Here is a 27,974-nt window from a genome sequence, read left to right as displayed (position 1 = left end):
AAGCTAAGACTCCAGTATTAACCGAGCCATGGTAGCACGGAGGTCAACGGGCTTATGGGATGAAACGCAGACAAGAGGGAAATATGGAGAAAAAACATTTTAGGGGAAAGGAAACATGGTCTCAGTAAACATATTGACGGGTTCCATCGATCAGCCAGAGGAAACTAAAGCCAGTAGGTAAGGCTAAGATGGACGCTTCACGGCGGGGCTCATCTAAACCAATCAGTTCTATCCACAGACAAACGGAGAGTGAGCAGAAACAAGACAAGTCCGAGCTTTCATAAACCTCACTCTGTTGTTATTCTGATGGCGACAATCTCCTGACCCCACACGGGGTGACGGAGGACAAAATAAATAACAGTTGGCCCGACTGGAAATAACGTTTTAAAAATAATGTTTTCTCATTTCCGCAGTGGCTGGCAGGGGAGCGGCACCACGGCAGAATACTGACAGGTCAATTACTCCCGAGCTGCCTCTCCCTCACCTCGCCTCCGTCCAAAATGGCACGTGTCACCCGGTAAATCTGTGCTCATCCCTCAGTGCGATTGGCCACCCGGTCCCCCAGAGAGCCGGAGAGCCCTGGCACGGCGGAAGACGAATGGGTCCAATGATGAACCCAGCACCTTGGCCAGATTAGAAACAATCTACCGAGGGAGCTTCTGATCAGGCGTCGTGCTCAGGGCTCTCCGCCGCTGAATTACATCCAGGTGACAAAGTGGTGGAATGGTGCGTGGCAGCCATCGGAGACAATGTCGTTCAAAGTTAATGCTATGAATGATTTAGCAGCTGATTATCATGCATATTTGCGCTAAACAATACACATTTTTCATTAGCGTCCTCAGAGGCTGTGCTAATAGAGCCATTAGTGGTGTGATGTATGGCGGGCAGGAATGTGACCCCCTGTCTCTCATGCACACACAGTGCTAATCTGCATGAAGGAAGGAATAACTTCATACCATAACCAGACAGGGAAGCCAACAGCTAATGTAAACCAGTGGGTAGTGTGGGAGGAAAGACGTGGGCCTTCCATCATTATGTCCACTAGAAATTACAATATGTGACATACGTGATTTTTCTTTCACCTAAATAAGCTTCATATTGCATATTTGATGGGTCTATGTGGTAAATTCTTAGAGAAGCATTCAGTCGGAATCCGAGGGAAGCCAGAGTTCATCCAAAGCATCAGTCACAACAGGACTGTCCACAGGGGAAGTGAGACATTGGGTTTAAAAGAATGAGAGACACGATTTGGACGGACACGGCATTTGAGCCCGGAGAATCCGCCTGGACCCGTCCTGGGGATTCTCTAATTGCGTTAGGTATCGAACAAGTTTGAATCACTCTGTGAAGTAGACTTCTCCTCTTATCCGTCTCACTGTCCTTCTCAGTAGTCCCAAGGTCTCCGAGGAGCCAGTAGCCTCGCTGCCGACGCTGTATCAGCTATCTCCTCTGACCGGGTGCAGCAGCGGTTCTGTGACAGGAATAGAAAGTGGCCGAGCTCTCTGGGGGACTGGGATGCAGATAGAGCAGGAGCGCAGAGTGTTATCAGCATTGGTAATAGCTGTGACATGCAGGTTCCGGAGGCCTCGGGGAGAAGGGGTGTGTCGGTATGTATGGGTTTACTGTATACATGTCTTAGTGTGGGCGTGTGTGTTGGGGACGGTTGTAATGTGATGGCAGTTCCACTACAGTAGCGGCTACACTGGCTGGCCACAGGAGATAGGGTCCCTTTGAGAAGGGGAAAATAAATGGGTCTGTCACCCCGATGGATGTGAACTGTCTCTTGTACACGCAGGCCTGGATACGTTGTGGCAAGGGGGGGGGGGGGGGGGCTTTGTCTCCGGCACAAGGAGCCTGTGTTTGTGCTGTAGTGGGACAGTGTGTCTTTACCTCAGATCAAATCCTAGATTTAATTTCATTAGACTTGAAGGTTGAGGAAAGGTAATGGTGCAATGCCAGTGGCTGCAATTCCGCTTTGACATAGATAATTCATTCAAATACTGACCAGTGTCTGTGTGAGCGTTTTTTTTTGTGCCCACACTGCTCTGTGGCCTTGTCAGAGTCTGTATGAATCAGGCTTTGGGGCGACAGATCATCTTCGCGAGAGGAAGTGTGTGTTGTGTCCAATCACAGCTCAGCCCGTGGCGGCTGGGTGATGGATTAGAGGAAGGTTGGCACTAACTCCACCAATCATTACCAAAAAACAGCACAGCAGGAAGGTCAGACAGACAAGCAGGGACATCCACACACATGCATCCTCACATACACTGTCTACCCTCAGTTCTCAGAATCCAACGTGATATCATGAGACACATTAAAGCAACCTGTTGGGTCATTTACACCCCCCCCCCTCCCCCACACACACCACAGTTTGACTGCTCAGCGAGTTCTCTCCCTTCGTACCTTCTTCAGTCGTCCGGGCCGTCCTGGACTCACTGTCCATTCCTTGAAACTCGTTGAAATAAGGCCGAACCTTGATCTCGTACACGATTCCCTTTTTGAGCGCGGAGAGGATGACGCTGCGCTCGGAAGGGACCTTCACATCCTGGGTCTGCCAGGGTCCTGGCGAAGGCAGCCCTGATGTTTGCCTGTACAGAACTCTGTAGCCCTGGATAAACTGGGACTGACGATCCACCTGAGAAAGTGAACGGTAAAACATTAGGGTCGGTATTCCATTGCAAAAAGAAAAAGAGCTGATTGGAGAAGATTGGTTGACATTACCTGGGACTGCCACTAGATTAAACAATAGGATACTTTGCTCACTGGATCACATTCACGACTCTTAAGAGGCTGTTACTGGTTTAATGGGCCTTTTATCACCAGCTATGACACATTTAGCTCAATTAACACCCTGCCACTACCTCGTACACACAGCTCCTAACCCAAAGAAAGGGTTCCCTCCTCCATTACAAAGACTATCTGTAATTCCGCCTTAAAGGACATATTCATGTCTCACGTGTAATATAAACACTAACTGGTGACACTGGAAATCAGGCTTCCCCACGTCTAATAAGGGCCGTGAGTACGCGAATGTCATGCAGCAGCAAATACAGACACCCGGGGGACATGAGGGGAATACGCAGCAGAGGTGATAACAAAAGATCTGTCCCATAGAGAAGATGGAGGGACTGGAAGTGTGATTGCCCCCCTGCAATCCACAGAGGACCCCTCCCTTGAAACTTGGGCCATTTAGCTAGACATGAAAATCTGAATTTATGCAGAAGAGGAGTGGGTGCACAACTCATTGTAATGGCTTGTTAACAGTAGAAAAAGTGAGCAGGGCTTTCAAGTGGGATATTAAGCAGCTGTTTTTTTTTTTTTTCCCGCCAGTGTAGCCCGAGTAAATCAGCAGAATGGATTCCCTGCTTAGTGCGGGACGTTTATTAATGGAATGATTTGGGAATATAAAAGCTCTCTGAGAGTGGCCCCTCTGTTTGCTGAAAGGGCCCCTGATTGATTATGTAGCCGTGTTTTGTGTTGATTGTACATTACAATCATAAAGAAATGCTTCAGCATTAAATTTGTCACCATGTCCAGGGGGGGAGACTTATTATAGGGGTCAATAAACATGTCTCCAGGAAAAGTGCTAATGTGGCTCATTGGGAAATGGAATCCGGCACCCCATGGCACTAAGTGAGGGCTGTGCTCTGTAAATACCTGCATCTGAGTGATTTATCAGAACAAACCAGCACGTACTTTGTATGAATGCCTGAGCTCTGGGGAATACAAATAGCCTTTTTATCCTCATTTCCATACAATTAAATACAAAAAATTAGACGAGGCTGTAGCTGTTCATTTTTCACATTTAATAAACCTGTCAAATTTTGAGACATTGCTGATTCTTGTGTGTATGTGTATGGTGGAACAACAGATGTGTGTTTGTATTGTTTTGAAAAGAAGAGTAATGTGTCGCGTAAAGGTGCGGAAAAAAAAACACATTCACAAAATACAGTTGAATTACAATCGCAAGCTAAGTTTATCTGTGCAAAGTCTTTGATTAAAGAGGGAAGCAGATGAAGACACATGGAAGATTGATGAACAACCAGATGTCTCTGACATTTCTTTTAATGTTCCCAGTGGTTCAAAGAAACTATGTTCAACCATTTGATGTTCAGTTTACTTTTAAGTCGCCAATTACAATATTTCAAAGCTTCGGGGGAACAACCTGATTCGAATGTTGCCTCAAGGAGAAGATTCTTGGTTTTAAAGAGAGTTAACATCAACTACCATAACTTTATGACTCAGTTTTGAAATATCAAAAGATGTAAAGTAGAGCAGAGACAAGAAACCCAGAGAAAGGGAATTATTTCATGTATCTATTGTAAGTTCTTCCAGTGGGAGGACTCGAGCTTGAACAGAGGAAGGATGTTCTTGGTGTAGCATCAGTTGAACAGAGTTATATTCACAAAATGACAACTTGCACTTACCGTCCATGTGACCTGAATGGCTGTGGGACTCAGGACGACCGGGTTGTGCAGCCGAACGATGACTTCGCCAAGTTCTTTCTGCACGTGCCTGTGGTCGACCCCCTGAGCTGGAGGACTTATGTCTGTGAGAGAGACAGACAGAAACACACACACAAAATCAAATAAATGGTTCAATCAGGTCCTCATTTGAAAAGGAGCAACCTCATCTGCTTTAAAATAACCTCATTACATTTTGTATTAAGGAACTTGTCTGGTTTGGAGAAAAAGGAAACGGACCAGGGTCGGTGAAGTTTCGTAGATGTTTGACTTCTCTGTAAACATCTACGTCAATGAACAAACTCTGAAATCGAGACTCGAGACATTTTGGATGGGAAATGGAAAATGAAACACAATTTTCCAGCTCATTTCCCATTTCACACATGCATTTGTTTCCTGCTACAAGCAATAAAATACTCGAGCGCATGAGATACTGAGTGCGGCTGAAGGAAACCACATTTTGAGTTATTTACTGAAGGAAAGCAAAAAATTATATTTCAAAAAAGCTCCATTGAAACAACCGAACACCGTCATGAATCACAGGCCCCGCTAACCGGGTGAGACAGGCCAAACACGGTTAGAAAGAAGTGAAAAATCAATTTGTCATCAATGCACGCCATCGCCAATAAACACGTCTATATATCAACTCAAAACCTTCACCGCAGCATGAGGGAGATATTCAGCAATTCACACTGACTCCACTTTCCTTTTTTTTCTCCTAACACTCCCTTGGCTTGTATTTGACAGAGCTTGGCCACGGGTTGCTTTTTTTATTATATTATATCTTCTGCAGGGGGACTTATCATATCAATGTAATCTGGAGACTGTGGTCTGTCCGGTGCTGTAATCCAATCGTCGTTGGGTTTGCGGGCAGTCATATTTCCCTGTTATGATCATTAACATAGCAGGAATAGCACTAACTCAGTTAGGGCGTAGAAGTAGACATGGTTATTTTACATAATTGCTAAAGTGTAGCCTTAATGAGCTGGCCTCCGATGGAGAATTTGACCTCTGCAAAATTGTCCGGTGATTCAGTGTTCAGCTGTTCAGAGCAAATTGCTGAGAGGGGCTGATAAGTATCACACTTTGAAGAGGTGCACAACGACCTTACCCCATCAGGGGAAACACAAATTACACCCAGGAAGAAGAGAAGCACATACCAACAGTCAGAGTCATTATTACAGGTCTTGAAACAACTCTACACGTGTTCCATAAACACGACAATCACCAGAGTTCATCACAACTACTTTCCATATTCATGCCAGTGTAAGCTACCTTGTGTTCGGACAGGATCCGACATGGGGCTGGGGTCACTGAGGCCCTGGCTGTTGACGGCTCGAACCATGAACAGGTAGATGGTGTTGGGACGGAGACCTTTGACCGTGAACTGGGTGGTTTTGATGTGATCTGCTACCGTTTGCCAGCTGTTGCTCACTGATTGACTGCAATCAAACAGAAGAAGGAGGGGGTTATTCCACACTATCTTCAAAAGGCATTCAGGTGGTACATTGTAGTGTGTTTGTTAATTAAAGTGAGCAAACCTGAATGCTTCAATGACATAGGAGGAGACGGGTGAAGCCCCAGTCAGTCCTGGCTGCCAGGACAAGGACACACTGTTCTTGGTGACGTCGGTGACCTGAGGTTTAGATGGTGGCCCTGGAAGCTCATTCTCATCATGGTTCTTCATGACAATCGCTCCAACAGATTCTGAATGGACGGAGAGGAGGAGACAGATAAATAACCCACTTTCTCTAAAAATATATCTATTTGTTCTGTATTTAAATACATGGAATCAGGAAGCCGTCTTGTACCTTTGACTTCCAGGAAAGCACTCCATGATGTTTCACCGCTGGAGCTGGTGGCCACACACGTGTAAATCCCAGAGTCGGAGAGCTGATGCACAGAATACACATAAATATATGAATAAAAGCAACATATACAAACACACACACACACACACAAAACCCCCCGTAATGATTCATCTAATGACACTTTGCAGTGAAAGGACAATTTCCCTTCACACACTCTGAGAGCAGGATCAATGACTGCATCTACGTGATCTTCCGCAGAAACGCTTAAAGTGATGGGGCGACTTCACGGGCTCGCCTTGTGCCGGCCAAATTGTGTGTCATATGTGAGTGCCTCAAAGTGCTGACACTAATTTCCTAATGAATTCCATTTTCCACTCACCACCCTTGCATCACTTTTCCACCCCCCCCTCCTTGTTTCTCCGCTGTCCTGCCGACCACAACAAAGCCAGGCTAATTAATTTAGGGTGGGCTGCTGGAACCCCCTGGACCGATGACAGCTGGCTTGACTCTCCATCCCTCTTAGGGAACTTTGGTTGTTGGTTGGGTTTTTTGTCCCCGTGCCTTGCTTCCGTTTATTAAATAACATGTCAGTGGTCGGCAGCTTTATCAAGCGTAATAGATATTCCACCGAGGCCTCAGAGTGCGGAAAAGAAGATGGGAGCCTTTTAAATCGAATCTGGTCCAAGTGTGTACGCGTACACACCCGTCTGTGTATATCTCTAAGTGCATTTATGTTTCTATGCTACAGCTGGAGACCGTCCCACCCTGCCCAGCCGGGCCCTTTTGTGGCTGTCCTGCCTTTAAGTGACTCTGTCAAACAATTAAGAAGAAAATCAATGCTGCCAATTCATCTTTGCGGTATTGTGATAGCTCTTGTCCATCAAAGTTGCACTTAAACCTATAAACGTTGCATACATTAGTGTTGGAAGATCACACAAACATCTTAAATTAAGATACATACACGCTATTGACCACTAAGGGAAAACAGAGTGGAAGTTAACGTCTGCATCGAAGAGAAAACAAGAACCAGGAGAACGATGGAGTCCTCTACCTTGATGTTTTTGATCTGCAGGCTGCCCAGCTCCTGCAGGGACATGCGCGGGTCCTTCCCCAGCAGACTGACCCCGTCCTTCAGCCAGCTGATGGAGGGGATGGGGTCTCCCGATGCCTGGCACTTCAAAAGGGCCACGTTGTCCACCGCGAGCGTCTGATTGGACGGGCCTTGGCGAATAATGGGCGGCGGTCTGTCTGTGAGCACTGCGGAAAAAACAAAGACAAAAAATGTGAGCACGCGCTTGTGTCTCTGTGAAGTCGAATGACGTGTTCACATGAAGGCGTCTGACTACAGAAGAGACGGAGTGACAGCACTGCTCATGGAACGCACCGGGGGTGGATGTGGTTATCTGTCGTAAAGTGGACTATTTTCTCTGCAGGTCTTGTAATTGCACCACAGAACAATGACCATATCCTGTATTTCCAGGAAGCAGGGGAAGAAAAAGCCGAGGCAGCGTTTTTTCTCGTTCCATTGATGTGGCGGAGGGATGCTAAGCAGTTTCCAGTTACTGCCTTATTTTTATACACTTCTCTAGACTCTGTGGTGCAGTTTGGCGGTGAGACTCTTGCCCATTGACTCAGTGTGGTTCAGATAAACACTTCATTATGTGCAGCGTGGGGCACAATAAAAGGTCAATTTCAACTACGTGTTACTAAAAAAACTCTTGTGATATTCATATAAGCACCAGTTCAATCCTAACATAAAATAATCAAAGAGCAGGAAGCTTCTATATTTCGCCTCTCGCTCAGTTCTAGTCGGATGAATGCTAATGCTGTGATGAATTCCATTCCATGAGAAATTTCATTTGTTACACAAAAAGCCGGTGGGGTCTGTCGGTGGAATAGTGGCGATGTCAGAGGTGATCACGCAGAGATTTGGCACCGGGGCTCACCGGCAGTTTATATATTTAGAGTTGAATAATGTGGAGTCCCCCTGGCATCCCAGAAGCCACATTAATTAGAAGGTATGGATTAATGATGTCAGACCTGCGGGGGCTAATTACCGGGTCTACCTTCGTAACCTTTCAACACATTACTACACCCTCAGCTCCACCTCCTATTTCCTCTCTCTCGCAGCCGCATCTGACAAAAGGAAGTGATTTCCGATGATGCATTAATGCTGTGGTACCATCGGCCTCCTGCTTTGGGTCAGCAGCGGCAGAGAGAGAAAAGCTGAGCAGGAAGAAACCAGATTATTATTTTCAATTTATCAGTATATTAGGGGAAAATACAATGATGTGAAACTAAAGTCTTTAGTTTCATGACTCCATAGTTTACTTCATGAGGTGCATCCGTGTTTAAGTGATGATGTTGGTGCTTTTCCTTATCGAGGGAAGACAGGAAGCTAATTTTGACAGATGCCAGTGCTCGGACCTCGATGTGTCTGATGCATGTGCGGAGGGGGCGGGGGGGGGGGGCAGGAGTGACAGGGGGAGGAGGCGAGGCTCGAATGAAGCCTTCGCTCCCCGGATCTGGAATTTTCTCATTACAGATCTCCTTGAACTCCACAGACTGTTGTCAGGGCTCGGGGTAGTAAATCACATAGAGACTGCAGCAGGTGTGGCCGTGACCTCACCCTGGCCCTGACGTGCTCTCTCCTCCTCTCCCTGTTTCACTCTGCGACCTGCCGAGCACCTGTCTTTGCTAACACGGCTTTTGCTACTCTGCCCTCGTGAAGAAAAACAGTTTGAATCCAAAAACCCACAGTAAATACAAATACAAGGGGTTAGCCGCCGGATGGGTGGTTACTGAATGTGTGTAAAATGGGGATGTTGAATTTGAACGACACACCAATTTTGCTGTGCTCCTGTGGAGCTTTTAATCTTTCTGCGAGCGAGTGCTTCAGGAGACATATGGCCGTCGATCTCGCCATCACAACTCCCACAGCTCGCAGGACAACATCATTCATTCCACAGGAAGCCGGTGTCAGTCAGCAACACAATCGCATGCCTCCTCTCTCTCCGTGTCTCTTTCTGTGGCTGATTCCCTCAAACTCGTACTTGCTCCTCGCCCACTCATCCAAGCTCTCATCATTCAACCTGAGGGAACTCAAGGGCAATGCTTTATTCCCTTACCGAAAGGAAATGTAGGACATTTTTAATTAAATTGTGTCAGGTAAAAAAAACGAAAAAAATACCTTAGAGCAAAAACCCACCAACCAGAAGTCATGGGCACAGTAGTTTATATAGCCACAGCTGAATTTAATATTTTTACATCGAATATACGAAAAAATGTATTTGTACTTCTTTGTAACAACTGAAAACCTTCAAACTAAAACCATACGTCAGTTAAAATAATCTATTTGTTGAAGGATAAATGATGAAATGCATGTGGAAGAGAATCAAACGTGCAGAGAGGATTTACATCTGTGTTTATATCCACATCCTGCACCAGCGTCACCACGGTGCAGTGGTGTTAAATCATGTGCTAATGTGCTGTAGTGTGCTGGCACTGAAGAAGTTATACATCGTCCCCCCCCCCCCCCCCCCCCCCCCCCCCCCCTCACCATCTGTGACCTCCAGTTGAGCCTTGGCGAGGATGCTGCCTGCAACGGTCAGGGCCTGGCAGATATAGTAACCAGCATCTGTCCGCTGCACAGACGTGATGGTGAGGTCTCCGCTGGGCGACACCGAGAAGCGACTGCTCGGCTGCTGGGGTTGGTTTGGAAAGAGCAAATTCTGCAGGAAGACGAACAAACAGCCAATTAGTGAGAACATGGAGCCAGTACAACCTGGAAAAAAGACAAAACACTCACACTCTCTTGCCTGCATACTCATACACACACACACACACACTCTCACACACACACACACACACACACACACACACACATCAGACTCTTAGAGCTATAATCTGAGCAACTGAATCTCTCGCTTGGTTAACCAAGCTCACAAACTCCACAACCTGTCCACAGTTTGATGATTTGGTTTCATAATTATTCTCGGGCCAAGCCAGAGGCTCCAGTGTGTCATGAAAGCTCTTTTTTTTCCTCGTCATGACTTCTTTCAGTTTTGCTTCTAGTCCACAGCGGTTCACTCACACTCTCCCCACACACGTTCAACTGACACTGAATATTGGACAGTTTATCTTGAGGACACATAAACCCTACTAAATATTTAACTTTTTCAATATTCTACATAAGGGTTTACATTCTCCTTATTTCAATTTTAGTGTTTTATAATGCTTCTTTCGTTTTTGTGTTGTTGTCATGCATTATGTAAAGCACGTCCAGCTGCTTTTATCAACTTTGCTCAAAGAAGAAGTGATAATGACCTCACGTATTTGAGGGTAAATATAGAGGATCAGAGGAAAACATCCCCTCTACTTTTGATTATCTTTTATTCTGTCACCTTATTCGAGCACTTTCTTTTAGTTTTCCCTTTTTCCTCATAATCACTCCCAAATGTAACCCAGAAAATACATTAGCTGTATTCAATTTCCCCACTAATCGCTGTAATGCAACAAATTATGTTGATGTTTTTTTTAATTACGCACAACGCATCTCCAACGCATGAGATATCCAGTCCATTATCCTCAAGAGTGAGAAAAAGGCTGTTCTGTCATTTAATGAATTTACTTAATTAGCTTTAATTTGTTCTCTCCACAAATGGCTTTGTGCATTATATACGTCCGCGTGACGGAGGAGGAGAAGACCTCAGCTGACACCGACACAAGTGGGGAGACAAACGTGCAACTGCTTGTTCCAAAGTGTTTGTGTAGCATTCATTTCCAAAGCCTCCTCTTTAATGACAACGTGAGACACGAGCTGGATACGAATCCGTTCACAACATTACTCAGCAGTGAGTCACACGTTAAGGTCACACGCTGGTGAGGCGTACAGCGGGTAAAGTATCCCACTAAATGTGTGTGAGAACACGTAGCCCTGTGTGTCTCACTCCTCTTTCCTACTTTGCTGTAATTGTTGGCCTCGGTGTGTGTGTGTTTATGTGTGTTTGAACCTTAGCCAGGGCTGAATCATATCTCTGGCTCATCTACAAGCCTCAACAGGCTCCTAATTGGTGCTGTTGTGGAGTGGTGCGAGGACACCCAGGTATTTGAATGGGGTTATCTGCTTGACTGAGGGATAGGATCGTTCTTATCAGTGCAGGGTCACGGGAAACCGATTAGCACTTCGTCGTTTGACTGCTCCTGAGAACAAAGGTGCGTCTGTAGCAGAGATACTGATGACAGATAGTGTGGTTTGAAGTGCTGCCTATACTGTATGTGTGTGTGTGTGTGTGTGTGTGTGTGTGTGTAGGTGTGTTCAGGGCAGGAGAGTCATAAGTCCTGAGCAATAAGACTCAATGCTCAGGAAATAATAAAAGCTGCCGACCCTGAGAGATGATGTCTCCACATTTCTGTCATTTTTGTTCCACACACTGTTTGTCTCCTCTTACCTGACTTCCCTCCTTCTGCCAGAAGACAGCCGGCTGAGGGTTTCCTTTGGTTTCACACGGGAAGCTGGCAGTGCGGCCCTGAGCCACGATTTGGTCCCTTGGCCGGATGACAAACTGGGGTGCAGCTGGGGTCAAAGGGCACAAGCAGCAGTGTTAGCAGAGCGGCGATACGCACAGGGGAGGTCAAACATCAGGGCTGGAGATTACCAGGGCTTTGGGGGGGATTACAGGCACCAAAACAAGCAATATACCATATGGTCAAATCAAAATGGGAGTGCTGTACAGAGCTTCCATGCAGCTTTGTATCTGTCTGTTTGCCCTCTAATGGCTCTGGACAGACGGGTGGGTGGGGGGGGAAAGACACCAATCACTATCCTTTCCATGTTAACCAGGTTGGCCATTCATCCAGGTGAGACAGAGGCTGAATGAATGACGGCCACATCGGCATTCACATGTGGAAGCTCCTTGGTCAGGATGGCGTTTAGATCGGAGACAACACAAAGGCACAGCCATGCCCCGGACACATCCACGACACAGGTAAAAGACATACAGGGCCAATCGTGACTGTTCATATGCAAGATCTCATATAAAAGTCAAGATCCGAGGTGGCTGATCACAGTTGTATCAGAAGGGGGAAGTGTGAGACAGGAACTCTCCATTCGAAGAGAGAAGAGGTTTGAAACTATTCCAAAAACTGAGTGTGAAGCTTTCTCGGTCAGTGTTTACGACTCCACCAGGAGCCAGAGCAGTTGTCACACACTCTCAGTCACAGACGGAGTGAGACATGTCTGACCGACAGACGCAGCTCACTAGTAGAGAGTGAAGAGAGCGTGGAGATAAGATAGCAGCTCGTTTGGTGTGCAGCGTCGTCTCTCTTCCCTCCCTGACCCATCGCTGAGAGTGAAGCTACTTTCAGAAACGCACTGAAGCCCAGAGATTTAGTGTTGTCGTGTAGAGACGATGAAGAATCCAGCACAGCAGAGAAATGAAATTTAACATTCTTCATATTCTCAATAAAAGCTACTGTAGATGGCCAAATGCTCATCAGGCGTGCAACTATAGGATATTCTCACAATTACTGCAGATATAAAATTAGAACTCTGAACATGTCTGAACTTTGACCTGAGGTAATTTACTGCCTGACCCAAGACCTCTACTTGTTTATTCTACTTGTCACTGAGGGGGGGGGGGGGGGGGTTCTCTGTTGACAAGTGTTTGCCAAGATAAGACATCAATCACATAAAGGAGGAAACACGGTTCCTGCAGAGATAATGAGAGTCAACAAATTAAAACTTTCCTGTCGTAACCTGTGCAGACGATGGGTCGTTAAAGACATTTTCTACAGACGGACATAAAGTAAATTCTACAGATTGTTGTAAAATTGTGAGAAATCTGAATTGTTGCAAAGCGACATCTTGCACTCTTTGTTTCTTTCGATTTCTTTGTAAGTCCTTTCCCTGACAAGCCAGCTGGTTCCAGTAAGGCCAGGCTCTTCCCATTTGGCTGCTTTCTCCGTGTAATTCCTTTTTTGGGGGATGTGTATTTGTCAGAGACACACACAGTTGGGAACGGTACAGATGGCTACAGATTTACTGCCTTTCCGTTTGGCCTTGTGCAGCTTGGATATCTTGTGGCTCTCACAATGCTGGGCCCTGATACAGAGCTCCTAAATCACGCTCTGGCAGGGACCTGGCTCCCTCCCCTCTCTTACTGTTCTATCCCACATATACATACACTCCTGACTCCTGACTAAAAATAAGGTCTAACACCTTACAGAGTGGGTCCTGTCACCGGGCCGGCCAGAACCATCCTTTCTCACGCTCTCCTCATTAGTATGTCCTCCCTTCCTTACCTCTGGATTTATGACACAGGATTGCGGATGTGGATGTTTTTGAGGTTTATAATTGGGTTTTGCTTGTATGGATGATTGTCTACAGCTGGGTGTCAAAAACAAAGTCTTAAGTGTTCTTCAGTTAGATCTCACAAAATCTACTAGGAATAAATATTATCATTCATGGAAGTTATGGAGGATCTTTCCTCACTGAGATATGAATTAAATGAAGATGTTTCATAACGTGCTGGACTCTGTTAACCTTACGTATTTTGCTTAGTTTTTCCTGGTAGCCTGAGTTTCATCTTGAGCTGCTTCTAGACCTGCGGCGCTACTTTCAATCTCCCTTTCTGGCTTTTGAATTAACTTTAAAAAATAATTAAATCCTGACGGGGAATGCTTTAAGAGGCGAAGGCCCACTGAGAAGCATAGATCAAAAACGCAGACAAATCAAGAGGAAGTCAGTGTGCGACAGTTTCACAGCTTGGCTCAGGGCTGACTCACACTGGCCCTGTTTTGATTCACAGGCCCTTAATGACATGTGAGCGGCCTCTTCCTGTCCCCTCCTAAGGAAACACATCATCAGGCTCCCATATTTAATTCATGACAAGTCACATCCGCCTGGTTCGGGCTAGATCTCGGCATAAAAACAGCAGTCAGGGTGAAGAGAACAAATGGTCACCGAGAATGACATCTATTCAGTGCAACCCACTCAGAGGCAATTCTACCTCCTCCTTTAAAAAACCCACGTTCAATCATATTTTATTCAGGAGTCGACAGCAATTACTGTCTCTCCCCACAGGCAGGGTAACTGTGTAATTTCCTCCGTCTTCTTCCAAGTTGAAAGTTTGACAATCGTATAACAGCCACTGCTGTTTTGGCAACCGAAGTCCTGCCAGTGAGGCAGTGTCTGGGTCTCTCTGCCAGCCAAGTCTGTCTTGACGGACACTTCTGTCAGTCTCTTCCTCGTCCTCCTTTGTCCTGGCGTATGCGGCGTGTTCCTCTATTTCTTTTGTTTCCAGTTTCCAGACTCGAGAAACCCACCTTTCTCTACACGCGCCTATTTCCACTCACTTCTTCCGACAATTTTTATTTCTTAAGTGTATCAGATTCGGTTCTGCCTTGACCTTTTCCCTCATCTATGGGGAAATCAAATGAGATTCTCTGCTCGGTGTTGTGGGGCTCAAAAGGATAGAAGCCCGTCCAAAACAAACAGATCTCTGCTTTGTGTTCCAACAATCCACAGATGGCCTCAAGACTTGCGAGTTAAACACGTTCTGGACCATATGAGATGACAATGTCGGAGACTATCGCGCTGCCAGCCCACTCACTCATCGTAAAGGACGTGGTGTAGAATCTAAAGAGCCTTCAGTTCAGAGCGGCTCTAGCAACTGAAACTTTGAGTCATTAGATTTGATAAATCTGTGCTGTAGAAAGTTGTGACTGAAACCTGCAGCGGTAACGTCAGCTGCCGGTTGAGATGAAGTGGAAAGTCCTAACTAGAGCGTCTTGAGACAGCACAACAGCTGCGACACCCGTCAACACCACCAACACCCCTCGGTGGTGATAACTCAGGAGTCAGACCTGTGATACTCATGGGTCGGACCACGCGTCTCCGAACACCGGCCTTCATTTTGATCTCAATTGCACTATTGCAAAGGTTCATGACAGCAGCCCACTCAAAACCCCTTCTGTTTTCAGCAGAGTAGGTGCCTCCAAACACACAACACAGATAAACACAGATAAACACAGATAAACACACAAAATATCACCATCGTAGCTTCAAATATAAAAAAAGAATGCCGTTTATATTGTGGGATTCACATAATGAAGGACATCTTACCTGATGTTATACAATCTCCTTTTAATATGTGCTTCATATTAAAGTCCTGTTTTTGTGTGTTAGTATACTAAGCAGAACTACCACTTAGAACTAGCATTTAAAAACAAGGAACACAATTTGCAAACACTACTTATAGGGCTACACAATATAATGTAACACCAGCTCTAATCGAACACAGTGATGTTAAGCAATGGTGATTGATTGTCAAGCAGTCGGGTGCAGTAACGTGTATGAGGGCATGCGGGATGGGATCAAATCAGAAGGATGGGTACTTACCGACAGGGCGAGCTGGAGACACAACAATGGAGGAGTGGATACACAAAAGGAACAAAATAGGACACAAACACACACAGAAACAAACAGACAAACACACACACATACACACACAGAACGAAAGAAGACGAACAGAACAAACAAAGCAAAATAAGACACAAAAAAAAAAGAAATCAAAGTCAGAACGAATGACATGTTGTGTTGGGGTCAACACATTTCTGGCAAAGGGAAACATGACAGAGAGGATTCAGTAGCTTTTTATCCACTGGACGGTTTTCTGTTGTTGTTTAGGTCAAAGCTTCTGTTTCTCACGACCCACAGTGATTAAGTGGGTTATGGAATGAGCGCCCACTACAGGTCAACTATGTTCAATTGCATAGAAATCCCTGTGGGGGCAGTCGCTTTGCTTTTTAGAGACAAATGTGCCACTGGATCTTCTCTGCTTGCATTAATGAAATCTATAATTCTAGGAGTGGAGTGTATTTGCAATTGAAATGCGAAGATGTGTTTGTCACTGGTGCTGATGTACAGGGCAGGAAAAAGAGAGGAAGAGGAGGCAAGGAAGAGAAAAAGCTTAAGGACAACATGTGGGTTGTATTCAGTGATTCTGAAACCCCCATACTGTATCCAGAAGAGCTGATGTAGGTGGTTTATTCTCTGTGTTACTGTATACGTCTTCGCTGTCAAACAAAAAACAAAGATGCCTAAAAAAAGGGTCAAAAAGAAAAAATGAACCCAGACTTTGTTCTACCTCCCAGTGGCCCCCTGTGTCGCTACAAAGCGCTCCACTGGGAGCTTAAACACTTGGATTTAATGGGAAGAAGAGTGGTGAAAAAGAGGGGAAATTATGGTTAGAATGTTTTTTATTAACCTTGCAAACCCCAGGTGTGAGGCTGGCGGTGTGCACCAGTAATCTGTGAAATGGCTTTGCTGACTTGGTGGTTGCAGCATGAAGGGTGGCGTGGCCAGCAGACCACCTCGAAAGGGGGGGGAGGGTCGCGGAGTGTGTCGACACCGCACTTGGAAACGTAAATAATTAAACAGATTCATAGACTGTCTACATCTCTCTCTCGGCTGTGGGAGTCAGCGTTCTGGAGTTCCATTTGTGTAGGGGTGGACCCTACGGAGCAAACTGTCAATCCAGCTTCTTGTATTGGTAACCACTGCGGGCCACGGCTTCTCTAAGTGCTGCTGGGCGCCGGCTAATGTGAAAAAATAACAGAACACAATACCTCTGACTGTGAGAGTGGCCGAGGCCTCCAGCTTTCCCACGCGGTTCTCTGCCAGGCAGGTGAACATGCCCTCGTCGTTGACGGAAGCCTTCTTCACTCTCAGCACATAGTCCTCCTTGTCGTACTTGATCTCATACCTGTCGACAAAAAAAATGTTGCAGCATGAAATTCCAGTTGCCCTTTCAGCATTGCATGCAAAAAAACTACAAATTCAGATAAAACATTGACCCAGAGACGAATAAGATGTTATTCTACACTTCAACCACGACTGTCTGGACTGTCTGGCAGTGGCCGTGAAAAGTGTGTCTATCCTTGGAGAGGTGCACACAAGTACAACTGTTCATTATGACAAATGGAGACTGCAGGGAGGAGGATCAATTATTCAACAATGACACACAGTACACGGAGCTGTGCATTCAGATGGAACGCACTAAACTTGTTCAATATTCATGAAATGGTTCACTCTGTGTGTGTGTGTGTGTGTGTGTGTGTGTGTGTATATTTTCCAGCCATATTCAGAGGGTTGTGTGTGTGAGGTATATAACTGTGCCATATTCCTGAATGTACGTTGGCATGAATCTATACACAGCCACACCTGGTTATTATTTTGGAGGGACTGAATCAATAGAACAACAACACCGAGGCAAAGTTGGTCCTGATTTCCATTCGACTGCAGTTTCCTCGTGTTTGTGTGTTTACACGTGGTTGGACCCCTGGACCTATATAAATTGTATGGCAGTTGACAGGGAGGGGGGGGGATGCTGGTCTGGGTTTGTAGCTGTGGTCTTGTTTGTTCTGTAATTGAAGGGGGGGCCGGCCTGGCAGTGAGTAAGTAGTGTGGTGGGTGGCGGGGGTGGTGGGGGCTGTGTGATGGTGGTCCCTCAGCCTGACAGCCTTCTGCTGTCCACAGTCTGTCACTCACAGACACTGAGAGCAGAGTTGAGATGAGGAGATAAAGGGCTACTCCGTTAGAGCCTGACACCACGATGACCCTTTAAAGCCATCCTGCAGATTTCTATTTGATTATAGAATATGTAGAAAGATTAAGTGCATGTGATGCTTTTCCTCTTTTCTGCAGAGTAAGCACGGCAGCCTGCCACGGTGTCTTTTTTTTTTTTCATACTACCACTTATAATCCCACAAGGTTTTTTAAATATCTTTTTTTTTTCATTTTTTATTATAGTGTCGGCCTCTGAGCCTCAAAACCTCAAACTTGTAGTATAACAACTGTTAAAAACACATAAAGGAGCAGTGATATGTGCCCAACGCAGAGGTAACCGCTCAGAGATTGAAAGTGCAGTCACACGGCGGCTCCAGAACAAACTACACAATCCATGTTGATCATAATGAAGAATTATTCCACCCCGCGCTCCAGCATGACTCTTTTATGAGCTTTCTAATAGCTTCTGGATGACAACGGTGCTCTGAAGGAAAGAAAAGAGAAACTGCACCAGGTTCGCTCACACAGATATATCGGGGTAGGATAGGGATTAATGAAAAGATAAAGACATTTATTACAGTTGGTGTTTTGAACATAATATATATATAAAAAAAAAAGGTTTACTCTGGATAATACATTGGATAGTTAGATGTGGCAATAAACTACAAAAGCAATACTTTCTGAGGCGACTTTAGAGTAACCGTTCGCTCCGGTCCATTTCCCCCCCGAGCGGAGAGAGACCCCTCTGGTCGCCCATCAGGTGTATTGATGGCTGCTTGCCACTGGCAGCTGCAAAACTAATCTGTCCTGTCTGTCCATGTCTTATTTTTTCCCTCTCCTGTTATGACATTTCCTGAGTAACCATTCAAAGGCAGCTTTTATTGAGGCACATTCCTCAACTCTGACTGCCAGTTCCACCTCTCCACACAGGTACTTAAAGAGCCATAATGATTATTTGACTGAGTCATGACTGAATGCTTTGTTCTAGAAAGAGGGGATGTACAGTTCAGGTAATGGTAGGGAACAGGAATAAAGCATTTACTGTTGATTCTGAGTGAGCGGCATCGGAAGGAATGAGGCAACACCTTTCGGGACATGTCTGCTCTCAGATGAAAAACAAACAAGCTAATAGAAAGAGCCTCTTCACATTCTGTGCCTTCCAGCTATAAGACGGGTAGAAAACATGAAGTCCTGACTTGCAGGTAGAGAGAGGAGCAACAGAGTGACAGCAACAAGTCAGGGCTAAGGGAAAACATCATGACTCCCTAACAAACTATTATGAGAACAAGCGAACAGGTAAATAGTTCCCCGTGCTCTCAATTAACCTTCTCTTACCAACGGAACCAAGAAGGAAGGTAAAATGATTCCTTTAAGACTCTGGCTGCTTCAGACCTGACGTAGGTTTGAATTCGTTCAAATCAACAGCTGCAGATACAGAAGCTGCACACAGAGGAGCTACAGCAGCCTTCCCCTTAACATACTGTAAAAACAAGCAGCTCTCTGAGGCTGTACAGCGCTGAACTCAATGCTAACATGCTGATCTGAAGGGTTGTGTTAGGTCAGACATGTTTACCATGTTAGTTTAGCATGTGAGCATGTTAACATTTGCTGATTAGCAAGTGCAGGCAAGGCTGATAAGAGTATCCTTAGTTTTGCATAGAGCCAAGACTTTAAGAGAATGGAGATCAAAAGCAAAAACTAAGATTTGTGGCCTGATGTTTAGCAAGTTTATGGAAATTCATTATTGCTATACAATAGATTGTGTGCGACAAAATTTGTGGTAATGCAGCAAACAGCAGAAAAACTACTTGCCAACCTAAGAGTGGACCATAAGTAGAAATCAGAGGATCATCCAGTCACTAGAGTTCATCCTCTCAGGACCACAAATATTTTCATTTTAACCGTTGCCATCCATGAGATAGTTCTTGGGATATTTCAGTTTGGAAACCAAGTGTTGGACCCATCAAATGAACGACACGGAACTGAGTTGCAAAGACCCATCCATGCTTTCAACTCAATTTTGATCTCTTACTTTATGATCAGGCATGAAAAGTACAGCTTCCACCAGCCATCATCCAGCAACTGCATGGCCAACCCTCTGCAGTGTGGAGAACCTGCGTAAGCACCCACTGAACAACACGCGTATTGTTCCCGGTCCTGTCTCTATCAGTCTCTCAAAAACAGAACCTCCTGCTGGTCCATGACATGTTAGAGGGAAACACGAGCCCAATCAATCTGTAATCAGCTTCCTATATGGAATCAGCCTGGATGACAAGATGAGTGGAACTACTCAGGGATAAGAGGTAGTTGAGGCCACACACACACACACACACACACACACATGCGAGTACACAGGGAAAAGGAACAGTAGCTCTTTATTGCGAGTGGATTGCGGCAGAGCTCTGTTTTCTATTAGAGGAGGAATGTAATTGCACATGTAGAAGGGCTGTGGAAAGGATAGAAGAGCCAAGTTCGCCCGGCCGGATTCATCCTCCTTTTCAAACAGAAAAGGCACACTGTACACACACAGACACACACAGACACACACACAAACAGACACACACGCACACAGAACAGAGTATACAATCATCCGACACATATCCACACATGTACAGAGTCATTCATCCAAGCAGGAAGATGAGGAGTGACGGGAATGTAAGCGAGTGCCAAGACGAAGCAGCATTTTTCTGGGTTGTCGCCTCGATGTGTTTGCTGCACGCAGAAGGCGCCAGCGGAGATGAAAACTTTATTGGACGAACTTTAAAAGCATTCGATTTCAAAACTCCCGCAGATCATCTTGAAGGTCCTGCCTTTGAACTGTCTTTCAGGGACACAGTCGACCATTGTTAGACATTCAGACTTGTGCAATTCACTCACATTAAGAGACTCTTATCTCTCGGGTTGTGAATGGTTAGACTCATCCACAAAATGACTCAATCTGTGAGGATCTTATCGGGCCTCTCCTCTGTGTGTACGTGTGAGTCGGGGCCAGCGGTAGGCAGAATGAAGCTGAGCACATGAGTCAGACTCAACGATACAGTGAAGGGCTAAATCCAATCTGGTCTCTGGCTTGACTGCTCTGACACAAAGTCCCCTCTCTGCTCCATTTATTTCTGACAGTCTGATCCAGTCTTACACCATCTGACTGCTACTTTACCTCATCCTGATCAAAGGGGCTGGAGTCCACCTCGCCAAGCCCTGTCACCCTTAAGAGGGAATCAATTAACGGCTATTGCTTCTCATCTTCCCTCCGCGAGGCCGTGAGCCAGAGCCCCCCTCCGTCTTGGCACCTCTAATGGCTTAGCAGGGTCAGGGCTTTCTCAACCGTCCGAGTGACGTCCGTCCCCTTATCCCACATTGATCAAAGATCCGTTTGGCAAGATTTCCACCCTGTGGCCAGGTGAGGGGGTTGTGGAGAGCAGATCTATCCCTAAGTTTGTCTTTAAAAGAGTTCCATAACCACAGCAACAGTTGCAGCAGTGCAGTCTCTACTTTGTCAAAGTGGTTTGGAGCAGATGGAATGGTTGTGTGTGACAGATATGTCGGGAAAAGAGAAAAAAAGGAAAGTACAGCTCACTGACCGATGCCTGGAAATCGCCCTCACTTGCAAACTAATGAATGACCAGAAACTGGGCCTATGGTTATTTAAAGTTAAAGCTCGGCCATTTATCAATGTGGATGTGAGCAGGAGCTACGGATACATCTCACGTCAGCATGTGTGCTTTTGCATCAGTGTCAGAGAACTGATATTAGACCTTACTGTGTATTAAGACTGGAGTATAAGCATTCAGCTACAAATATATTTTGTATGGAACATTATTATACGTCCTAGTGTCTTGTTCTTAACCTAAATGTAAAGAATTAAGTTATAAGCTGTAATAGAGAAGTTTGTCCCCTTGGATCAGTTGCTCACATCCATGGCGTACACTCTAGGGCCCGAGTCTCTAAATCAAGAAGTGAGATATTCAAATGACGTTTGTCTTCAGCTGCCACGTTTATCAAAGACCAATCACTCTTATGTGTGGATAGACACCGAAGTTTACAAATCACTTGTGAACCCTGCCGATATTTTTGCAATGTCCGATGCAGCGAAGCAAGAACAGGATTGAATAGTGATGAAAAGCACCGACACATAATGAGTGAGTGACTGCACGTTTTCCTAATTAATGCTAAATCATTGTTTTCTACAGTCCTTACAACACACGATGAGGTGTTATACTGCTATTGACACAATCACTGTCAATAAACCGAAAGGATAAATTACAGTTCCAATCACGCTGCTGCCGTTTCTCTTACCGACACCCTCCCCCTTCCACCCCCCCCCACCGTATACAAACGCCCTCATAAATACCAGATGTATCCACTTATATATCAAGAGAAGTAATGGAGACAGGAAGCAGAGTCTGCTGTCTTCTATTCTGCTGAGTTGCAGAGGTGAGAAATCACTGAAACCGGACGGTCAGCATAACAAAAGCGCTCCTGTCACACTAGCTTTAACAGCTCTCTCAAACAGAATGACCCACACGGGCACACACACACACACACACACACACACACACACACACATACATGCACACACACACACGAACACGCACACGCACACCACAAAGGGATTGAGTCAGAAAGGAAAGCTTTTCTGCTGAATGTTGCAGGGGCTGTGCTGTGGAGGTCAACAGGGACAAGGGGGGGGGGGGGGGGTAGAATACAGATAGACTGCAAGACCAAGGGCCTCTGATAAGGCTCTGGAGAGGGCACAAGGGTCCAGTGCAAATGAGGCAGGAGAGGGAAACCAAAGGCGGGACGGACCCGGGCCACATACTGAGCTGGTGGGCACTGGGAGATAACACACACACTGGTGCCTTTAGTCTTTTCACTGGGATTCAGACACTACGACAGGATCTTTTCCATTTGGAGTAAGAGCTCTCGGCAGAATTGCTCTCCTGGCTGTGGGAGCAGCTACTCAGTGTTTTCACCATGATCCGGCAGAGATGCTCGACAGGCGGATACTATTTTCTGATACTGATATTAATCCAAATGATGAAACGTTCACAAATAAAAAAAATAGTAAGAATTGAGTAAACACATATGGAGGATATACTTTTTTGCAGAATTAGTGAAGAGCATCATAGATTCAGAACGAGCTGTCTATCAGTCTTCACAGTATTTGCTGCTGTTCAGTTGCTCAAACACACACCAAAGCTTTTCCCCGGGGACGACACACAACTCCACTCTCTGAATCTAATCGCACATAAGTAAAAAAAAAAAGAGTGAATCCCTTTCGTGCTGGACTTATTTCTCCAGGGGAGGTTGGGTGATTTTAATTTTACATGTGCTGGTCAGTGATTTTAATCCCAACCCAGAGCAGGATATATTTGATTTTCCTCCTCTTACCCTGGTGATAATAAAAGCCCCAATTTCCAACCATTGTTCAGCACACTTATTGGTGCTCTTACAATTTCGGTCCTTTCTAATAAGAGACCTCGTCTTTGGTTTCTTTCAGCACATTGTCGCACCGAACTCACAGAGCTGTGCGTGACAGTGTGAGAAATTGAAAAAGGTTTTTTGCGACCTGTTGGCAACATTCACTTTCTATTTGGGAGCCCATTAAAAGAGCCAGAACCTACCAGCTCATAAAATGGGCTGATCTAATTCCAGCTACAGGTAATTATTCTGTCTCAGCCTTTCTGCCTACCTATAACTAATTACAGGTGTGAATGTAACTATTGCCTCCAACACCTCGGTCCTCTCCTTACATGTAACAGGCAAAAAATAATATCTTTATCTCTTAAAAAGAACAGGTCCTGCATTTTGGCTTTGGGTGGAATGACTTTTACTCCAGTCCCTCCCAATGGAATATTAATCCTGTCCGAACTGGGTCCGATGGATTTTACTGGGAAATTTGTCGACAAATATATAAACCTCCAATAAGATTTAAGGTTAAGTACTGAGGCATTACTTTGAATGACAGTGCTTGAAAACTTGCTTAAATAACTAAACCTAAATATATTTTTAGAGTCTGTTTCAACAACTCCTGATTCCCAATCCTGAATAATCCACCTGCATTGTGACATTTTAATTCATGGCTTCAATGCAGATACTTGTACGCTGGTTTTACTGGTCTCACTGGGATATCTATGGGGATTTGGATATGGAATTAACCTATTTTATGATGCCGCCGTATCAAAGCCTGTTGATGAGTGTCCTAGAATAGATACGGTTGTTTGGTGATTAGAGTTTTACAAACATGCTGAAACACAAAGAGTGGAGCAAAAAAAAGAGCAGCACTGTTGTCTCTGTCCCCTAATTGAAACCAGTGTGGTGTTGTCTCTATCTCCAGTTCTATCCCACAGAGACTGGAGCCAGTGCCATCCTGCGTACATTATAGCTGTGTGCCAGTGTGTGTGTGTGTGTGTGTGTGTTTGCCTGGGAGGCTACTGGAGCCACTGAGCATATTAAAGACCTGTTTACTCAGCTGAGGCTCCATTTGCCTTCATCCTAGTATAAAAGTGTCACTCTCAAACACACAGACCCACAAGGACACACACACACACACACACACACACACACACACAGAAAGACACAGGCCTGAACAATGCATGTAAAGGGACCAGCCGAGACAAGTTGAAAGTATTTGAAGTTAAAGAAGACTTGGCCTCTCTAAGTATCTCTCGATCTATAGCTTATCATAATAATAAGGATGGTGTAACCTTTTCGCTTTAAGAACAATCAAAGACCACCCCCCCACCCCCCCACTGCATATAGGAGTGCTTGATCTTTAGTCGTCTCTTGTGCCGATGGAGACGCCCTCTACAGATACAGCAACAGAAGGCCGCAGTGTAAATGACACGATGGCTGCGCTACAGTAGCTGTTTTTCATTGCTCCCTCTCCGGGGCGCTTGCCAGTTATCATACTGGAAACCAGTCTTGCGTGGAATTTTAAACAGCTCCTCTGTCAGTCAGAGCAGAAGCCATGTTTTGATGTTTGCTAAGAGAGGATCAGAAAGCGGAGGAAGCAGGAACCGATCGTCACTTAACAAAATGAAGAGTCCTCATTTTGGCACGCCACGGAAAAAAGGGCGGCAGGAAAATGTCAAAATTAGAATATCACAGTCTCCGTGCTTGCTTTGGTGCATCAAAGCGAAACTGGAGAATTAATGATTGCAAAGGAAAACAAAAGTTACTCCAATGTAATTACAAACGCTGCAATATTTATTGTTTATTAATTTCCGCAGTCTTTCTTCTTTCAGGTATTCAGTTATTTACCCGTTTCCAAATAGGGCCAAACTTCAAAGGGGGGGGGGGGGGGGCTGATACAGGCACATAACACTCATCCTGCATAAGTCTGTTAATTAGTGAACAAAATGAAGTCACTTCCTGAGCCAACTCCCTATCAGAGACACGAGTGAAATGCTTTTATGTGTTTGCTTTGGCACGGCGCTCACGTCCCACTGCCCGGCGATCCGAATCCTTATCAGACACAAACAACCTGCCCACGCTCGGCTCTGCAGCTATTGCCTGGAGAGATGTCAGGTCCGCTGAGTGTATGCTTTATGAGGTGATCCAAGCGGAGTGTGTGTGACTGGCCTGCTGGCGCTGGTCTCTTTGAAGTCCACTCCGGAGAATGACACCGCTGTTGACTGTGAGTCCGGTGAGTCACGGTGGAGCAGCGGGCTGACGCACCGGGCACCCAAACAACAACAGTATCACCATATCATCAGTGGTTGTTTACTGGAAGTCAGACTAGTCTAGAGCGGGCGATGGCGGAGGCGTGCGTCTGTTACTTTGAGACTTTGACTGCTTCCCTCTGCCGTCTCGAGTGTGAGTGAATGCAAGTGACAAAGGGTTAAATGCATAAGCGGGGGGGGGATTATCTTCCTGTGCCTGTGCCGAGATGCACCTGAGCAGCTGCACCGGTACACAGACACTTGAAGCCCATGTCAGCCTCTCTGCTCCCTCTCTTCAAACCTCCTGTCACTCTCTCCGTCTCTTTTCTCAACACTTCTTGCAACCTCCCTCCCACCTTCCCTGTCACTCACTTTTAATTGTCTAGCTCAAAATCTGTTTGTCGTCATGTAGGGCTCTCTCCCCTGACACGAGTCACCGTCGATCCCTCCTGTGACTGTGCGAGTCGGTTTTCCGGAGCACCCACGGGTGGAGTCATTTTATCCAGAATGTGTAATGTGCGCGGTGTGTACAGCCTAATGGGGCTATTATTGCCCCGTGGCAGCCAAGCCAGGTGAGAGCTGGCAGTGTGAGTTATCATTAGTGTGGAACAGTCACTCAGACTGACATCAATGCCTCCACAGCTCCTTTTGCATTAAGTGCAGCCTGTCACGTCAGAACTACACACACACACACACACACTGGCATGCACATAGGAATACACGCACCGGCTGCTCAATAAGGGAAATAATAGTATCACTGTCTTGAGAAATGTTCTCTCCTGAAACCGAGCCTATTTGAATGCTTACCGCCCACGAGGAACATCGCTATCGTCTTTCCTCCAGCGCACGTTGGGTTGGGGATCTCCTTGGACCTGGCAGCGGAACTCCACCGTCTCCTCCTCCAGGACCACCTGGTTGATGGGCCTCCGGATGAAGGTCGGTCGCTCTGTGGGTAGAAAGTCCAGCGTTTCATTTCCAGCGACCGAACAGAAGGCGTATTATTCTCTCGCAGCCGTCTCTTCCAGCAGAATCTTTCATAAATCTCTAATAATAAATTTCTAATGAGCGGTGTTCTGTTCATTAACATTCTGCGATCATTTGTAATTTGTGTTACCCGGCGTCATTATGTGGTGGAAGAAATATAGCAACGGCACGACGGCACCCATAACTGGCTCCTTTGACACTTTAGGAGCTGTGGATTTTTTTTAACTCACCGTAAATTTCATTCAACTTCGTGACAGCTTAATGGCCGAACATTAAATATGATGTAAGGCACATGGGGTTTTTCAGAAGAGAAAGGTCGTCAGGGATTGAAATTCCACTGTAAAAAACACATGACTTGAAAGTATTCCCACTTTTTGAGCTTGATGTACTTTGGAGAATTATACCGTCACAGGGGTAAATGTAGTAATAAGCGTGGAAGTGGCTCCTCTTGATTCCTGAGGAGAAACAAAGTGAGCCTCACCAAACACGGTGACTTGTGCCGTCTCGCTGTCCCTCTCTCCGACCATGTTGGTGCCCACACAGATGTACATGCCGGCGTCACTCTTCCTCGTGTTGGAGATCATTAGTTTCCCTCCTCGGATCTAAAGGCAAAAAAAAAGGAAAAATCACTTTAATACTCGGATCGTGCATTTTGATTTATTCCCCGTGGTTTTTCCAATTTTCTCCTCCTTTTCTCGTCCATGAGCAGAATTTCTTCCCCTGTCAGACCATGAGCTGGGCAGCAACAAAGGAAGGATCCCTCTCAGGCTTCCAACACATGAACACACTGTCAAATTCCAGGGGCAAGGGCTTTTTTATACGAGCCCAGAAACTAGAAAACAAAAAGTTAATAGTAGACATCGACCCAAAAAGTTATCAAAACAGACGCCACTCACTGTGATCCTGTCATCCTTGTCATCAATTCGCACTTTGTCCTTCTTCCAGTAGGTGGTGGGTTCCGGGTGGCCTCTGGGAGGAACACACTCCAGGATCGCCGGCTCTCCTGCTGCCACCACCGCGTCTGTAGGGTTTTGTCTGAAGTCATCTCGCAGCACTGAGGGGGGGGGGAAAGGAGGAAAGGGTTCAGGACGAGTGCAGTTATGTTGTTTCCATCTAAATATTCACAATTTCTCAAATGTTTTCACATGTCTTAAATTGTGTGCACAACGCAGCGTGGACGGATTCATCGTGGCTTTTTTCAAATGGGATGTGCAGCTTCATCTGACTAGGCAAGCACAAACAGAAACTAATTGGAGCTAATGGAAGTCCCTGTGGAGGTGGAAGAACAAACAGACACAGAATGCCCTGAAGCCTGGTGTCATTCACATGTGAGAGCCCACATGGTGCCACACTGGCATGTACACATGCTCCCACTTACGCACAACCAGATATGTGCTCCCACACACACACGTGCACAAACAGTGGGTGGGCTGATGAACAACTGTGGCCCTGCATGTAATCACCCTCAGGTGAAAGCCCTGCA

The 27,974-nt window shown here is 45.7% G+C and overlaps 1 protein-coding gene across 1 annotated transcript in view; it reads right to left on the bottom strand.

The window, feature by feature from the left end:
- The window catches only part of robo2 (roundabout, axon guidance receptor, homolog 2 (Drosophila)), a 154,718-nt gene that overhangs the window by 28,203 nt on the left and 98,541 nt on the right, over positions 1–27,974 (bottom strand). Inside the window, exons 3-15 of the mRNA XM_053423405.1 lie at positions 27,388–27,545; positions 26,973–27,093; positions 26,315–26,453; positions 16,904–17,040; positions 15,480–15,488; positions 11,725–11,849; positions 9,834–10,005; positions 7,326–7,531; positions 6,275–6,356; positions 6,005–6,170; positions 5,739–5,905; positions 4,428–4,549; positions 2,404–2,635 (exon numbers count right to left, since the gene is read on the bottom strand). Coding sequence (XP_053279380.1) covers positions 2,404–2,635; positions 4,428–4,549; positions 5,739–5,905; positions 6,005–6,170; positions 6,275–6,356; positions 7,326–7,531; positions 9,834–10,005; positions 11,725–11,849; positions 15,480–15,488; positions 16,904–17,040; positions 26,315–26,453; positions 26,973–27,093; positions 27,388–27,545 — 1,836 coding nt within the window. The remainder of the gene's footprint in view (positions 1–2,403; positions 2,636–4,427; positions 4,550–5,738; positions 5,906–6,004; positions 6,171–6,274; positions 6,357–7,325; positions 7,532–9,833; positions 10,006–11,724; positions 11,850–15,479; positions 15,489–16,903; positions 17,041–26,314; positions 26,454–26,972; positions 27,094–27,387; positions 27,546–27,974) is intronic.

Source organism: Pleuronectes platessa, chromosome 5 (assembly GCF_947347685.1).
Source record: "Pleuronectes platessa chromosome 5, fPlePla1.1, whole genome shotgun sequence".
Lineage (NCBI taxonomy): Eukaryota > Metazoa > Chordata > Actinopteri > Pleuronectiformes > Pleuronectidae > Pleuronectes > Pleuronectes platessa.
The sequence above is the reverse complement of the archived record's forward strand: the minus strand, read 5'-3'. Positions and strand labels throughout refer to the sequence as shown.